The 17,838-nt window shown below is 39.7% G+C and overlaps 1 protein-coding gene across 5 annotated transcripts in view; it reads right to left on the reverse strand.

Moving 5' to 3' along the window:
* Positions 1-17,714, reverse strand: part of UBE2Q2 (ubiquitin conjugating enzyme E2 Q2) — a 51,995-nt gene extending 34,281 nt beyond the window's left edge. For 4 of the 5 annotated variants that reach the window (XM_035899601.1, XM_035899602.1, XM_035899598.1 and 1 more), the window contains exons 1-2: positions 17,662-17,714; positions 188-292 (exon numbers count right to left, since the gene is read on the reverse strand). In XM_035899601.1, the coding sequence (XP_035755494.1) occupies positions 188-292; positions 17,662-17,700 (144 nt within the window). In that variant the 5' untranslated portion in view covers positions 17,701-17,714. Of the gene's footprint in view, positions 1-187; positions 293-15,911; positions 16,020-17,661 lie in introns of those variants that run through there. The other variant, XM_035899599.1, reaches the window with a different exon arrangement.
* Positions 17,715-17,838: the final 124 nt, after the last annotated feature.

The raw sequence follows: 17,838 nt of genomic DNA on the forward strand, positions 1-17,838 counted from the left end.
AACTCTGTAATTATTGGGGCTTTTCAGATTACTTTTGGCTCATATGTTTTTGGAAGAAAAACTTGTGTTTACAAAGCCCCCCAAATAACCCCCAAACTGAACTAATTGAATTGCTTGTTAATGTGACAAAACTAAAGAAACACCCAAAACCAAATAAACACCCAAAACAACTAAAACACTTGCTCACCAGCGTATTGCTCTTCTTAATATCTTCTAAACGCTCTAAGACTGAAGTCAGGTTTGGGTCATCTGATTCTACAAACCATATTGGTGATGAAGAGGGGTAAGACTCCTGTTAAAAAAAAAAACAAAAAAAAAAACACAAAAGACCCAACAAATAAATAAACAAAAAACCCACAGGGCTTTTAAAAACTCATTCACCCCCAAAATTTCACAACACAGTATTTAACATCATCATTTATCTTACTCTAAGGCAGGTAACATAGAAGCTTTTAACACAGCATTTTTAGGCAACACAAGAGAATTTGAAAGAAATCCAGCCATCTGGTTCTTCTAGTATTTCATCCTATTTTCATCTTGATCAGATGATGGACATAAACAAGAAACAGTACTGAAAAGTTTAAAACCCTGGAGGCAAGTGGAGCAGGAGGGGGAAATTTAGAAATGCAGTACAGATTATTATTACCAAAAAATGGAATCACTGGTAGTATGTGTCAAAGAATAAGACTACAGCGATGCAGATTTTTCATAAAAATACAGATTCTTCCAAATAAAAGCTGTGAAAAACCTGGAGTCCTCAGATTTCCTCCTTAAACAGGATTATTCAAACTGTTCTAGCACTGCCCCTCCGACTGAAGCAACATAGCTCAAATCTCCTGCCGTGGAGGACAAGTTAATGGGCACATCACAACGCCACAAAAATCTGCAATTTTATCTTTGTACCATCAAGGCTCATAGAGGACTTTTCACTGTTTAAAGATTTCTCAAACAACGTACTGCATACAACCCTACCAAGAAAGCTTACAGAATAAAACTTTCTTCCATCAATAGAGTCCTATAGTTGTTTGGCAGGTGCCAAAACACATTCTAGTGACAGCGAGATCAAACAGGTTCACAGGATTAGAAGTGTACTTGATTTTCCAGAACAAGCCATGACTAGGGTGTATACAACATATGGAACAGATGTGGCCCACAACCACTCACACAATCCATAAGTGATTTTTCCGCCCCTAAGCTGCCACAGCATGCAGCCCTTCAAAAGGTGCTAGAAAGACGCTTGCTGCGGGAAGGTAAACAGAATTCCATTGCCTCTTGTTTATTTGTTTCAACAAGCAATTCCATTTTTTTTTTTCCTAATACAGGCTTAGTAACATGGCAAGGATGGAGGAAACCATGTAGCTTCCAACTCAACAGTAAGTGTCCCTTCATGTTATTGACACATTTGGATTTTTTCTGTTTTTAGTTATTTAAGGCATTCTCCACTTCTCACCCATTCAATTAAACACTAGTAGCTGAGGACAAATTGCTGAACCTCAGTTTTATCACCCAGATATTATCTTCATATCCCCAGGTCTTATAAAATAATATAAGGGAGTTCTCATTCATATCCCTCACTGCAGTTTAAAAGGAAAAACTCCGTATTTCTCATTCCAGATACAACAAATTATGCTTCATTCTTCAACACTTTGAGTCAAGGTTACCGCTACTCTAATAGGTGACTCCAAAATGTGCACTATGCTTACAAATTTACACTCCTCCTTGACTGCATAGCATGCTTTTTGCTTTTTATTTTGCAATACAGCAGCAAGAAGTTTCACAGAAGGAAGACATCATGTCAGCATCACTGTCTGGTCTTTGGTGATTCCCAGGCAAACTTAGCATTAGCAGGCTCTCAAAGTTAAGTCCCCCCCCAAAAAACCCCAGACATTCTAACTTAACTTAAACTAGATTTTTTCATTTCAAAGATACCGTGTTTATCAGAATGCAGAACACTACCCATTTGAAAACTGGAGAAAAATACAAGCCCATTAGAATCAGCTTTTAATTATACAAAGCTTTCTTCCTAACTGACCTTTTCGCTGATGCTCTGAACCTCATAAAAAAACCCCATGTGATTAGATAAAGGACATCAGCTTTGGCAAAACAGACTGTCACAGCAGAGGTCCTACCTGGCACCATACTCCAGGGAAGTTCTAGCTCCAGGGCTCTACAATTCCCACCTGTAAACTGAAACCTTTGCATAAACTTATATTTAAACAAGCTCAATCCCCCCTCACCGAAGTTGATTTTTTTTGAAAATCACAACTAAAAATACCTTAGGAGAATACATGATATTCCTAGTATCTTTATGAAAAGACAAACTGTTTACATCCTTCAGCTTCACTTCGAAGCATACCACAGACAAAGCAGAGACCTTAGAGTATCTATTCTTGATTAACTAAGGCTTAACATCTCAAATGTCTGTCGATAAAGTCCAGTGCTCAGCTTGTACAGATTTTAAGGCAAAGGCAGGCAAACAGATGGGGAGTTATGCGTGGTTTAATCACTTTCTTCCTTTACCAAATACAGCACCTTGGAAAAGTGTATTTTCTCCTCAGTTTCACTTAAGACACTGTTGAAGGACTAACCACTATCACTGCTGGAGAAACAAGGTTAAATTCCCAGCTGCCACTGGGTTCCCAAACCATTATTTTTAGGAGCTACACTTCATTAAAGATACTCCAGGTTTTGTACTGATAACATCTCACTCATTTCTAGTAAGATGCAACCTACCTGTAAAGTATTCTGCGATAGTGCAATATTCTTATCTCAAGACTTTCACGCTGCACAATGGATCTTTATGCACACTGGGGAACATCAGAAGGGAGACTCTACTAACCATGGCCCTACTGCCTGAAGACTTGTTTGAACCAGCTATTTTTGAGACCCAAACTTCTCTGGCCAACTCATTAAGTTAAGAGAAAGGCAATAGGGTAAACACTACTACCATGACTTTAGATTACGCCAACATTCCCATCAGAAAAGACAAAGAACAAGCAAAATCCCTTCCAAGATTCATTGAGCCATCTGCTTCTTAAAATCCTCAGACTCACTAGAATAAAAATATTCCCCAGATACAGTCAACATTTGGACTGTGTATGCACATTCTCCTAACAGGTATTTTTGGCTTTTTTTTTTTTCTTTAAAATCAAGCGTTTGTTAATTACGTTGGTCCAAGTCTAAGCAAGTCTATCAATTGCAATGATTTATGGAAGATGAACGTCTGTCAGTCCACCCTTCTAGACCGTATCTGTGTAGAGAACCATTACTGAATGCAGTTTGTCTCGACATTGCCATTGTACCACCACTTCCCGCCCTGACGGTCTGCAGACAAACACCACCATGTGCTTGTGCAAGGCCCAAGGCGTGAACAAGGTAGAAGGCATCCGAAGGAGACAGGACATACGCAAGTGCAATCTGCGCATGAGCAAGGGGCCCCAACCCCTATAAAAGGAGTGCGTGCGCTCCGGTAGGGGTGCTCTTTTCCGTCTTCATCCCTCCCCTTCGGACCTCTTGGAACCCCCCTCGACAAAGCCAGCATCGCGTGGACTGAACCTGGAGTAGCAGATGGGGGAGGAAGGGATGCGACGGAGCATCAACTAAGCAACAGATGGGGGCGCCAGAACATCGCTGGACCCAGGGTGGTGGTAGCTAGTCCCCTCTTTCTGTCTCTCCGACATTGCCATTGTACCACCACTTCCCGCCCTGACGGTCTGCAGACAAACACCACCATGTGCTTGTGCAAGGCCCAAGGCGTGAACAAGGTAGAAGGCATCCGAAGGAGACAGGACATACGCAAGTGCAATCTGCGCATGAGCAAGGGGCCCCAACCCCTATAAAAGGAGTGCGTGCGCTCCGGTAGGGGTGCTCTTTTCCGTCTTCATCCCTCCCCTTCGGACCTCTTGGAACCCCCCTCGACAAAGCCAGCATCGCGTGGACTGAACCTGGAGTAGCAGATGGGGGAGGAAGGGATGCGACGGAGCATCAACTAAGCAACAGATGGGGGCGCCAGAACATCGCTGGACCCAGGGTGGTGGTAGCTAGTCCCCTCTTTCTGTCTCTCTCTCTCACCCCGTCCTCCCTGACGTAAACCCACTCCCTTGCTATCTCTCCCTTTCTTCTTGTCCCTCCTTTTCTTTTTACTCGTTTTTTCCATTTTACCTTTCCCCATTCGCCCCCTCGGTTACCTCCTCACATGGTTCCCTCCTCCCTCCACATTGGAAATAAAGCTGAAAGATTGTACGACATCTGACCAGACTTAGCGTCTTGATCTCATCCTTGGGATCATATCGAAACCTCTCCGACATTGGATCAGGACAATCTGGAATCTGAAGACTGTTTCCAGAATGAAGCTCAGTTCTTCATTGTCTATATTCTTTTCTGACAATTCTGTTCCTCCTGTCTCCACCAGAAGGATTTATTGAACAAGCCCACAGTAGGATGTTTGTTGGTTGCAATCAGCATCTATCCCAGTCAGGGGGGGCTGTACAAAAATCTCCTCCAAAAAAACCTCACAGCAAATCCTTCGTCAGACAGGGACATGACTGATAGTGCAGATTTGATGATCAAGCAATCACACTGTGTTTAAATGCATTAGAGTGGCTACCTGAATGTTCTGATGCCCTCCACGCTGAACAACAGTCCTTCCTCATTCTTCACTCTCATTCTAACTCATTCCATTTTTTGCAATAAAAGCAAGTCCTGCTATATGTAAGAAAACATACTAGGATGTGATACTGCCTGCATTATTACTGTATAGCACATATGAATTACAATACCCTAAAAATTATTAAATATTCAAATTTTTAGCCTGCTTTAGCTTTTGAAACATGAATGGGAACAATGCGTTTTATCAGACAGGCTTTTCTTAAGCACTGTGTGAGTATTCACTCATATGTACCAGAAAAGACTGAGTTTTAGACTTCTAGAATATGGATATTGAATTGCATATTCCAACTTTTTCACAACAGATGCTTAATATTAAAATACAAGTCCATCTAACTTCCAGTTTGTTGCAACACCTTTTAATTCTTCAGACTTACCAATAAACGTTCGTTTAACTTAAAAGCATAAATGGCACTAAGTTTCTCTAGATCCATAAGTAATCTATATTTTTGGAACATCTGAGTTTCACATGGATATGAGTCACTGTATTTTGAAATACAGAGTTCACACACAAAACTTCAAACATTCTGATCTTGAGATATAAACAGGCTCATGAGTTTGTAACACCATAGCATGCAATGAAAAACTAAGCTTGTGGTTTGTAAGGTCAAACAACTAAACTGCACATGAGCTAACACTATTGAGAGAATTAAGTCAGCCTTCTCTTCCACCCTATAGAGAGAAGAGATGGATCAGAGTTATGGCACGTAAGGAACGTAAGCTTCCCAAATATGAAGACAACATTTCATGAAAGGGACCCTAGAACAGCAGGTGTTTGACAATTAATTCTCAACAGCTAAAAAACCCCATTATTTCAGGCCTTTCACTACACAGCTGACATACATTGATTTTGTATAGTCTAGCTTAGCTGCACAGGTATCACCCCTATTAAGTGTTCGAGATCTTTTACATAACTGCTGTAACATAACATTTTTCTGCTTTCTACAAGTAAACCCAAAAATTCATCACAAGAGGCAAAGGCTGCAATGCTTAGATTTGGGCAGCTTTCACAAGCTAATGCATGTTGTACAGCTCGGAAAGCTAATGCAATTGCTCAGTAAGACATGACATCACACCTAGCATGTACTGAGGCCTGAGGACAAAGGCTGAATGTTTACAGCCAACCCAGATACAATTACAATTCATGGGATCATCACTTCTAGAGAGTCTTTGTATTAACACCAGGATGGATTGGGAGCTTTGTCAACACAAATGCTTCTGTAACAGAATGCAGCAAAAGAATTTAGCCTACTAACAAACACACAAAATACAAAGAGAATAAAGCCCCACACTCCTGCCACTGGAACGATTTCAAAACCTATCAAATCATTTAGGAAAACCACAGCATATTAGAAGAACAGGATCTCACTGTTCATACATTCCATTGCATTCTCTTACAGAGAGTCTACTTTATTTTACTAACAATTTTGCTTAAAGAAAAAAGGCAAAAAAAAGTGACAGAAGATACTAGGAACACATACATTAAGACAGCTTTTCCTGTGTAGAGATCTGTCATCTAAATACATCCTATCTAAGCTTTCTTATCCTTAACAATAAGACTGTTTTACTTGCAATGTTATATAATCTTTATCCTGTTCTATAAAGCTACAGCGACACAATTTCGATGTTAGTAAGAGACTTCTAAATTACAATACTGTTAAAATTGTCAAGTTACTAAATTAAAACACATCTTCGTCACAGTCCTAAGATTAGAACGACTTGTGCCACACACAGTTTGCTATGAGGTAATAGAGCAATCACATCTCCTTGTACACAACAAAGCCGTTTTATCATGGCCAATGGTAGGAAAACATTTAAACACACACCTTCAGCATTACGATTTAAAATTGCAATTGCATGCTGACAGTTCTTAATTTTCTTTAATTTCCAGGTCATCTTACTTTGAAAAAGTGGGGGGTTATCTTTTAAAACTCCTGAGCATACTGGATTAACAGAATTCAGCCAATTCCATTTCTTCACTGTTTCTAAGTTTTTGCAAAGTCTCCCATCATTGACAGAACCTAGTTCTATTCTTTTTACAGCTACAGCTAAAACTTAGCTGATTTTCAGAACAGCACTCCTAACTTTTATCTTGTCAGTCCCAAAATTTTTTTGTCTACCCCCCTTTACTTCCAAACAACAGAACATCAAACCCCCAGATCTTTTAAACAGCTTAATTGCTTTGAGAGGCTAGCAAGAGACCATTCTAGCTCACACAAATCTTGGCAATGAAGTAAATCCTAATGTAACAAGACATTTCAGAGGGCTAATGCGGTCTTTTCAAGGTGAACACATTTGCAGCTATAAAAACATATCAAGTAATTGATCTCAAATCATAGATGGCTTTCCCTCAGCAGACACCTTGATACTACCAAGTTTCTAGCTTGTTCATTTGAATTAAATAGGCAAACTAGTGGGTTTTTTTAAATAAAATCAAGTCCCACTGGTTAGGGATCATATACACATCCTACACGAACATTCAAAAAATACTGAAGATTAACTATAGAATTAGCTGCAATTTAATACATATTATTTGAAATTGTTAGTCAATCATTCACTACTTACAAGTTTTTCACCTGTGCCAACCTGCCTTTAGGGAAAAAAAGCCCACCAAACCCCAACACAATTAATATTGACAAAAATATCAGGACTTGAGAAGATATTCTTAAGGCTAAAGTTTAGGTTGATGACCATAAAACACTAGTACTTACAGCCTCTTAAAGGAGTATGAGCTGTGATTACACAACTGGCAGGCTGCTTCCCGCTATTAGGGGCCAAATTTTCCAATGGCAGCTTAAGATGCAAGTAAGCATTTTCTACCACTAGGTACTTGAGCACCCATGAAATCTACAGGCTGAGATCCTGAAAAAGTCAGCAGACTGTCATCTGCCCTCCCATCCCATTCTTTATAATAATTAAAAAGAGAAAGCATGAAGGGTCACTTTCAACTCAGGTTTGTTTGAAACTTCATTGGAAGTAGTCCAAATAAACTATTTCCCAGAAACCTCAGGTTACTAAAACCCCTAAAATTTGTATTTTCAAACAACCAGACATTATATCATTTGTTCTGTTGTGCAGACTGGATAAATTATTGCACAGATTACAATATTCTAACATTTAATTGCCAAGTTCAAGAAAAAATTTGCACTTTTACATATGAAAGAATTAATAATCTAACAGTTCAGTGATCCAGAGTTCTAAAAGGTAAGTGTATGCAATGAGGGGGTTAAAAAAAAAATTTAACAACGGGGGTGCAGGGGAAGCAAAGTGAATTTTACCCATCTTGACTGAACAGAGAGAAAACTTCAACTTATTCTTCCTTTTGAGTTTTAAGACTGTATACAACAAACTATTAACTTCCTCAATGCACATAAACAGAAGGATAACTTTTATTCAGAGTTCAGTTAAACAGAGATCTTTAACCGTTTCTATACCATAGAAAGCAAGCTTGTATTAGCTTTATTACACTCTTCCTGAAGTCAAAGCCTGACATGCTGAGTTCAGTGAGAATACTTGTTACAACTCATGCATTTGGTAAGGCACCAAGTTCAACCAACTAAAATACACATATCTCTTAAATATAGAAAATTACTGCAATTCTACCCTCAAGTTTAATGACTGTCTTGACAGCGACAGCCTATACAAGACAATCCCAGATGAAGTGGCATGCTTCGGTCAGACCCCTGGAGATTACAAGAGCTTAATCATCTTGCACCTTTACAGGAGGCAGGTGAAAGTATCCCATAAACCTGCTCTATGTAGGTTCTGCTAATATGCTAATCACTGCAGAACTGAATACCTTCAGGAGCGCATTAGAACAACACAAGTAACAGGGTCATGGTTTTCCTCTCCCACACGCTCTCCAGGGAATGATGCAAATGTAGCAGAGTATCTTGGTTTAGAATTGTTTATGTTATTAAATACAGCCATGTTAGAGAAGGCAGGGTCACAGGCATGGGCCTCACGAAACAGAAAGACTCTAACTCTACAGGTGCCTGTAAAATTCACTCTACAGTCACAAATTGTCGCAAACAAAAAATAAACATAGTTCTCTGTACAAACAAGTTCTACTGAAGAAGGCTACCACAGAAGCAACCACAAGGAAATGATTCTGTTAAGAGCATACAGAACAATTACAGACATTACTTTTGTCTTCACAACAGACATCCTCTTGGGCAGAGCAAAGCAGTTCCCCTCCTGTCACATCAGTCTTAATAGACACACGTGCAATGGCCTACCACTCCGAACCTTGTACAGCCACTTTCTGTATGACTGCACACAGACTACAGCACATTTTTAAATGAACCAAAAGCCTCGATTATGCATCACTTTTTGCAATATACAGATACAGCAGCAACTGCAAGTGCCGATATTCATAAGATGGTGATCACGGCATAGCTAAGTATGAACAGCGACAGTATTTCAATGGCAATTCACTTGTGTAAAAATTTTCCCCAAACCCAAGCAGCTTGTAATTCACAGCTTCATCTGCACGAAATCATTTGTTCAACCCAGGCCCATAGAATTCTCTTGAAATTATTATGGAATCTTTAACTTTTTTACTTTGGACACACCTAAGACAGAAAATAATGTTTTCAGGGGAGAAAAAATCCTGGAAAAGACTTAAGCAAATGCTGCTTTCAAACAGGCACATACAAGAGGCCAATAGTTTCAAAGTTTGTGAAATAATTAAGCGGTTTCTGTGGTTTACTTCCATGTCTCTATCCAGGTACACACATTTAAACCTCTGACTGCTCAAACATCCTTACCTTAGAAGAAGCCAAAACACACACAACCAAAGTAAAAAAAGCACAAAACATAATTTCAAATGGTCACAAACATGAATACAGACACGGCATCGTAGTTTTTACACTTCTTTTGGTCAAGTTTTCACAGCCAGTCATTCTTCGAACTATTTAATATTCACAAAATGCCCCAACTGCCAATTCCGATATGTGAAATTGCACATGGCCTTGGGAAAATAGGTTTCTCAGACTCTCTTATCAGTTGCCACCACCTCATCCACTCCCCTCACCAGACAAAAGGCAGCAGTTCCTGTCCAGTGTAACATAACTACACAGAATTAAGATACAAACTTTGAGCATATAAGCAAAAAAGGCACTTTTCTGATAAAAACAGTTATTGATCTTCACTGTGATTATGATGATGACTCCAGGTCATCATCATAATGCAGCATGCCACCACCAAATTCACAGAAAATACTTAACACTCTTAATACTTTCGAACAGGCCCAAAGTAAAATCCACCAAATGTTCATGTATTGCCTCTTAAGTTAACACTAAGCATGATTTAGCTAACAGCATAGCAAGTGACAGTTGCTCAAGAGCAGTGTGTAGTCTCTGAAAATAAAAACTGTTGTTGAGGGCCAGCCCAGTTAAATGAGCTAAGGAACATTCCTTTGACAATACTACTAAACAGCAACAAATAAAGTTACAGATCATCCACACGGAAAAATTGAGCAAAGAACACCGCATTGCTGTAGACTAAGTGACTTGCTTATCGGGAAGAAGGCTGCAGAGCTGATATGAGAATCCATATTTTTACGATAGCACTTCGCAGCAGTCAGACCAACCTATCTTACTCCTCACACACAAACACCCCACTGTGTGCTTGTACTCTCATCCTGATAGTTGTCAGAAGATGGTTGTTTTGGAGCCCCCAGCCACAAGGGGTTCTCTTTGTTACTGCCTACATTATACACGCACTCAAGCTGGCAATGGTTTACCTAATAAGCAGCTGGACACGTGCACTAAAGAGAAAGGTACTTTGCCAATCTGACTCTCCAATTCTCTTTCCTTACCAGCAGCACAGTATCTTACGTGCCCAAATTCCTGAAGGAAGCCTGGTTACTTGAAACAAATTATCAACTCATTCTAATCATCAAGAGTTATTAACTACTTCTGCAACTGTACAGACAAGTACATTTAGAGAAGGTATCATCAACATTATAATCACAAAGCCAGAGTAGCAAGAAACGGCTTCTAATATGGCTAGAACTGAAGAAGTGGTTATAACGAAGTTGCAACATGTCACTCTCTCTGCGACTTCACTTGAAAAAGAAAAGTTCCCTAGCAGACCTGCTCTTGCCTTTATCGCTGAGGAAGTTACTCCTCAGCATGCAAAGTCTGATGTCACTTCTGCTGTCACCCAAAAATCCAGGCTTCCCCTTCCTCTTCTTCATTCTCTTCACCTTCAGGAATTTGTCTTTCAAGCATTCAAATTGCTCACTGCTCCTTCCATCAAAGCCACTGTGCCCTTTCCCCGTCTCTGAGAACAACTTTCCCCTTTTTCCTCTCTCCCTTTACAACCTTGCACACATCTGCAGATACAAGGATTCTTCATTCTCACCTGCTGCTAGCAGAGGTCCTGCTGCCCTGCAGCGCTTACACCTGAGCAGCACTGCAGCCACCACCCACCAGGTTCCCCAGCTCCCCCCTCACAGCAACACACACACAGCTGCCCTGACTTCTGCTTAGTCACTGGCCTTCAGATTAGAGCCATTTAGACAGAACTTTGTCCCCCACACGCAAAATTTCAGTACCATGGAGTTCAACCAATGTTTACCATTAATAAGTTCAATACCGCACTCTTACCACAGTTATTTCCTACTTCAAAAATTCAAGGAAGCCTCTGGTATCTTGAACACCGCTGCACAGGAACACTTTAATTTTTTTCTAATGCCATTATGCAAGTTCTGACAGAGTTTGTGTTTCTACCTTTCTCAATACACAATGGAAAACGATTCTATGATTCTAAGAAGCTATTGCAAAATCTGCAACTGTGTTGAACTCTTTCTCTCAGAGGGGTTAAAAAATTAGAGATCTCGGAGAAAGCAGAATACAGACCAAACTCAATCTCAAGAAATCACACACTAAACTGCTCCACAGATACTTAATAGACCAGAATGTCTTACATGCATGAGATAACAAAAAAGAAACAAAACACGTAAGGTCATTATTTTAAAGCCACACTTAAAGATTACAGTTGAAAGCAAGAAATCAGTATGACATACCATAATGGGTATGCTTGTTTCCAGCAAAAATCAACCGAGAACCATTCTGATCATATTAGCTTCAACCATATTGAATAGAGGCAGGCTGATATAATAGCTAAACATTAAATAGCCTCTCCTTAGTATAATTAGTCATTTAATTTTACAGTTGTCTTTATGAGCTGGTGACAGGCCATTTTCACTTCTACAGAGCTTACAGGTGAAGAAATACAGAGGAGTCATTACTAAATCATAAACTATGTCTCTTAAAAATGGCATATTACCACTCATAGTCTAAAAAAAAAAAAAGTCAACTTCAGACAGGAATTCAGGGTTTTATAACCCTACATAAAGGCAAACAACCTGACGGTACTGAACCATAGTCCACACTGAGGCATAACTGAAATAGTAGTTATTTCTGTTAATCACCTTGTACAAACATTTATTCCTGTCCAGTTTTGTCCCTCCTCTTCCCCCCGCCCCCAGTAATACTGTTTAGAGAACTTTCCATCTTTTTATCTTCCATTCTCCTGAAAGGAATTTTATTTTACAAGTAAACAAACAACTTCCAGTTAGACTGGTCCAGTAGTCTCTATTTAGCTGCCACTGTAACAAACCAGACACCCACGTAGGCCCACCAGACTGATGCCAGCTTGGGGATTCCACACAAGAGCAATCCCAAGTGCCGCTGAGGACTCAGCCAGCACTTGGCAAGCAGCTCTCCGGCAGCAGTGCTGGCTTCAGCATTCCTATGCCTTCACTCATTCCTATGTCCTCTGTTGTGACGGTACAGCTGTTTCTGCAGCCACACAGTGAACCAGACTGGGAAGCGATCCAGATTAACAATAACCCAGTAACGAATTTTATGTGCTAGCCAGGTCCTTAATCCAGTAAACTCAATTTTGGCCACCTCACAAGGCACATAGCCTTTGCTGGCCTGCGAGCAACAGCAGTATTACAGAGCCCATAGGACACAACCACACTTCGTTCTTCCCAGCAACCCTAATTTCTAATTCACGTTGAGAATATCAACATGTCATTAATACACAGTATCCCCTGGCATAACACAGAAAAACCACCTACAGATTCATTCAAGTCTGACAGAATGAAGTTATGCTTTTTGGGAACACACTTGATCAACACCATTAATAACTTCTGATTTTACAGCATTCTGTTGTAGACAGACTGCCGCAATGAATTTGGAAGTGCAACCTTATTTTCCAGAATAGAACGCACTGTCTACACTACTCCCTTATTTTTCCCATTTCATTGATAAAAAGTTTTGACAGAAAAGCCAAATCTTAACACACCCCACCTCCTCCTCCCCCCAAAAATCAAGACCAACAGTACATACTGCTGCTTCTTGTAGCATAAGAAAGGTCTCTGGTAAGGTCAACTACCAATTGTTGTCCAATTCTAACACAAAGTAAATATCATTGGCAATACAAATCAAAGGCAACCATCACAGACCATCAAATGCCCGTTATGAAGTAGCCCTACTCTTGTTAGTCTCTTTAGAATTAGTGAATAGGAAGAAACACACAAAAATCACCAGGCATCTTTCAGTCTTTTACAAAAACCTCCTGAACAGTTAACATGAGGTAGCATTCTGAGTAAAAAGAAGTAATTCTTTTTATAAAACTTCTTTTAATTATCAAAGTGGAGGGAGAGCTCTTTCGAGGACCACAACAGTCCCAGTTCTGAAACCATTATATCATTAACTCACACAAGTAACCCATTTGAAATAAATGCAATTGCCTATATATGAAAACCTCTACATAAGCCAGCATTTACATTTGAAGCCCACCACTGTGGCTTTCTAGGATATTTTAGGACCACTTCATACATTATAGAGGGGATGGAACAACTGACCTGCAAAATCCTGAAGTATTGGTTACAGCCTTTCACACACAGCACAACTAAGCTGTAGTGTCAGAAAGTAAGGTCCTATGTCTTCCAGACACAAAAGATTCCTCCTACTCCTTTTTGCAATATGCCTTTTGGCATACAGAGAGAAGATAAAATCCTCACTTTTCCAGGTTTTTTTGTTGTTGTTGTTTACTTAATTTCAGTTTGCTAAATAAGACTAAGCTGCTCAATTTCTATTGCATAAGTTATGTTTGACAATAGTTAGGTGAGTGCCTTTTTTAAAACTCCAAGTATATGTAATACTAGTTAGAAAAGCACGTATTATCAAGATAAAGCTGTGTACGCTTTTATTTAGCCCTGGTATCCATACGCTGCAAAAAAAAGTCTCAACCTCACTACAGAATGTCTAGTGATCTAAAAAATAAGAAAAAAAGAAAAAAAATCTGTGGTTTGAACTGAACACCTCATTCATTATGCGGTTAGTTCTGTGTACAAATAAATAACCTTTTTACAAGGTTATCAGCTGTCTAGGCATTAGCTAGGAGGGCATTTAATATTAAAATCTTACGCCTTTGAAGAACTATTGCATGTTCTAATACACTCACTTTCTGTATATACACAACTTGTCAAAAGCTTCACAGGTAATGTCTTTTCATCCATTCTGATTTAAAGGGAAAATAAAGTCTTTGCCCATCAATTGTCGTTATCTGTAGACAGCAACCTTTTCAAATCTTTCATAGCAGCTTCTAACTCCAATTTAGCAGCAGGGTATTTTTCAGTGAAAGCAGAAGATAACTTCTTTCCAGCAGAGAAGCAAGAGCATACTGGAGTCAGACATGTCACATGAATTGAATTGTTAATGTACAAAGGATACCACTGCACATTAGAGCCCAGTATCTGTTTGGGGCAAAACCTGCTCCCACACAGAGCTGGCACAAACCCCATTCTACCTGCAAGCGCTACTTGAGGATGCAGAATTTCAGCAGAAGTTTTGTGTATGGGTGGAGACATATTAATGCCCAGTTTCTCTCTGAAGAGATTATATAAAAAAAAAAAATAGATGTTCTACAGCAGTCCAAATCAGTCCTTTTTCTTACAATAACAAGGAAAAGATTCTAACACACCCTTTAGAATACCATGACACAGGTCTGATAAGGTAACAAACTGCATTGAAAGATGCTTACCTAAAGTTGTGATCAATAAAACACACCCCTCTAAGTAAGGCCACTGTTCTGATACAGTTTCAAAAAACATGCAAAACAGGACCAGGATAAATATATATACTTTGTAGAGGACACTGGTTTATTGAACTTGATTAATCAGAATACTTCTGTTCAATAACAATGAAACCAGAAAAAAACAGAAATAAAACTCCAGAATGGAGACGCTGCTGTTGGCATAACAAAATGGTAATGTGAAGGTACAGAGCCTGAACAAGTTCAATAATTAGACAGTTCTCAGGAATAAGCAGCAATGTTTCTGACAGGGATGACTCCACCCTGAAGTGCCTCTTTTAAAATAATCTAATTAACCATTGAAGTTCCAATACAGGTGACTACCAGCAATAATGAAGGACAGACTTGGACAAAGTTTGCCCGTCACTTTATGAAACAGAAGAGCTATTGAGTAAAATAGATCTTGCTTTAATTTCAAGCATTGCTCAGTATCACAGGTAGACTATTCCTAAGATGCTGCAGCAAATGCTTAACTTTGGCAGTTCTACAAACTCATACTGCAGACAATCAGAAAGTTATCTTGGTGAGAAATTCCAGGGCAGACTTCTAATCAAACTGTGGAATTTAGCCTAGGAGGCTTGTGGAGATCCATGCACTTCCTAAGCAGACATTCTCCCTCAGCTCTCCAGAAGAATGTTCCCTCTTTCCTCTGCCTTCCCTCTCTAGATTGGAGAAAAGAAAGATCCATTGTGAAGATGAGAGCAACTTAATAATTAGGTGTCTTTTCAGACTTAGTGCAGAAGCTACTGGAAGCTTCCTTCCCCACCAGATTTGTCTCCATCCAGTAACTTCAGCATCTGTACTAAAGTGAAAGCTGTCTAGCAGCACGTAAAATATTGAGGTACCCAAACATAATCACAACAAAAGAAGTGACTATTGACCTTTGTGCTTACTCTTTCCCCTAACAGGATTCTCAAGTATCAAGATGCACAATCTACGGTAAACTTTTTCTGAGTAAGGGAAATATCCTGGGGCTTGATCTGTATTGTAGGGGTTAAACTGGTTAGAAGCAGCAAACAGCTAAAGTTACATATTTGCACCGCAAATCCAGAGCACCAAGATAGCAGCTTCTGATGCAAAGGGTGAGTCTCCCCAACAAAACCTATTTACCAACAACTTTGTAGCCTTACCAGCTTTTGCATGCTACTACTGCCATTTGAAGTCCTAGGTCCCACAGTACCTGCAGATCCACTGAAGCACAGTAAACAAGACTTACGCTTTTCTCGTTTACAGTACCTACAGAAGAAAAATGGAGGCCATTAAGAGTCAGAGCCAAGAGACTCAGTTCAGCGGGGAGGGAGGGAAATCACTTTTGTCACACTTGAGAGTTCTAACACTTGTGTCAAAAAACTAGGACAGAAATCCAGAGGTCAGCTTTCTCTTTTTTGCTCTGTCACCTGCTGCCCACTTGTTTCAAGAGAGCCACCCCTCTATCTCAGGTTGCCCTCTCCCATTTATTTTTAACAGATAGGGAAAATCGCCACCTACCTCAAAGAGCCAAAAGTTACTCAACATTGGAAAGCACCAAGGTGCTCACAGATAACTGAAACAAAAGTTGCAAGAAGCTCAGATGCAGCCTTTTTTCAAAGCAGAAGTCTCAGCTCTAAGGTTTGAAACAGCTCTTTTCCTGTTCTTCTTGCAATTTCATATGCTGCAATTCTAATGGCATGTGAAAGACCTCTTAACCTTTAGGGCAAGCGACTGTAATAGCAGATTGCAGACACTGTTTCCTCAATAATACATTAAAAATGCCAAGAGTGACCTAACCTGTTTCTTGTTTGGTCATACACACCTCAACCAAAGGTCTACACATAAGTGGGCATATTTCTTTGCAAGTTAAGGAAGAATTACTATGAAGTAGCTACGACAAAAGCAGCCTCAGAAGTAGATAGACACCACAGCACAAATCCAAGGCACCAAAAGCTTTAGGCCTTACTGTTGGCTTCCCTGTTAGCTGTCACTAGACAGAGAAGAAATAACCCATCAAATTCAACTGGCAACAGAGGGTGCACAGTCATCAGACCTTTTATTTTACTTTTCAGAGAGAGACTTATGAAATAGATCATGTGTAGAAAGGAACAGGCTTTACTCCTCAACAATGAAACACTCTCTAGTGAATAAAAAAATATTTAACGGAAGTGACACAATCCATCACCTGATAAACCACGCCTAAAAACAAGAACACCAAAGCACCTTGCTTATTTCACCATAGAAACCATCTTATGTCTTAGAAGTATATACAAGTGTCAGGTAAAACAAACACCTGTACTGTGACCACAAATCTGACTTCTCATGGCAATTAACTGTGAAACCTGAAAGAACCTTTTAACAAGTCTCATTTAATAATGTTACTTTAAGGCAAGTAAGGATCCGATCAAGATTATTAGATTTGCCTGGCTTGCACTCACATTTTTCTCTTTCAGTACTCAAATATTTACACTTGCATGCTGTTTCTACTTCCACACTGTTTGAAACTTTCATCCTTTTACAGGCAAAGGACAAAAACTCTAGAGTTTATTTTCCTCATACCCAAACATGCTAACCTTATTTTCACCCAGGCAAAATTTTTCAATACTAGAGTATTGAATCTTGATAAGGCATTTAAATTCACTTCTAACTACAGTCAGCCCAGTAGAAATTAACCTCCAGCACTTTTCTGTACATGAGTCACAGATGCCAATATATTCAAATCCTTTGGCAAGTTTAGGCCCTAAACTTCTAAAAACACAAAGGATTTTTACCATGGCTCACAACACTGAACATTTTATTCTGTTTCCCTCCCACTCATTTAAAATAAACAAACCCCAAAGGATTTAAAGGCGGGGGGGAACAAACACCCAAACCACAAAACCCATAGAAATGAGAAATCCCGAAACAAACCACAAGTAGAAGTCGCTCAGATTCGACAAGGCTGCTCATGCCCCCCTCACAAGTTTAAATACCACCGTTACCATAAAACAACTACCGGGCAGGAGACCAGACGCTCTATTTTATCCCTCCACTACGGCAAGAGTGGAAAGTTCTCCTGACCCTCCTGCCTCCGCGGAGCCCCACGGG

Source organism: Egretta garzetta, unplaced genomic scaffold (assembly GCF_000687185.1).
Source record: "Egretta garzetta isolate BGI_Z169 unplaced genomic scaffold, ASM68718v1 scaffold287, whole genome shotgun sequence".
Taxonomy (NCBI): Eukaryota; Metazoa; Chordata; class Aves; order Pelecaniformes; family Ardeidae; genus Egretta; species Egretta garzetta.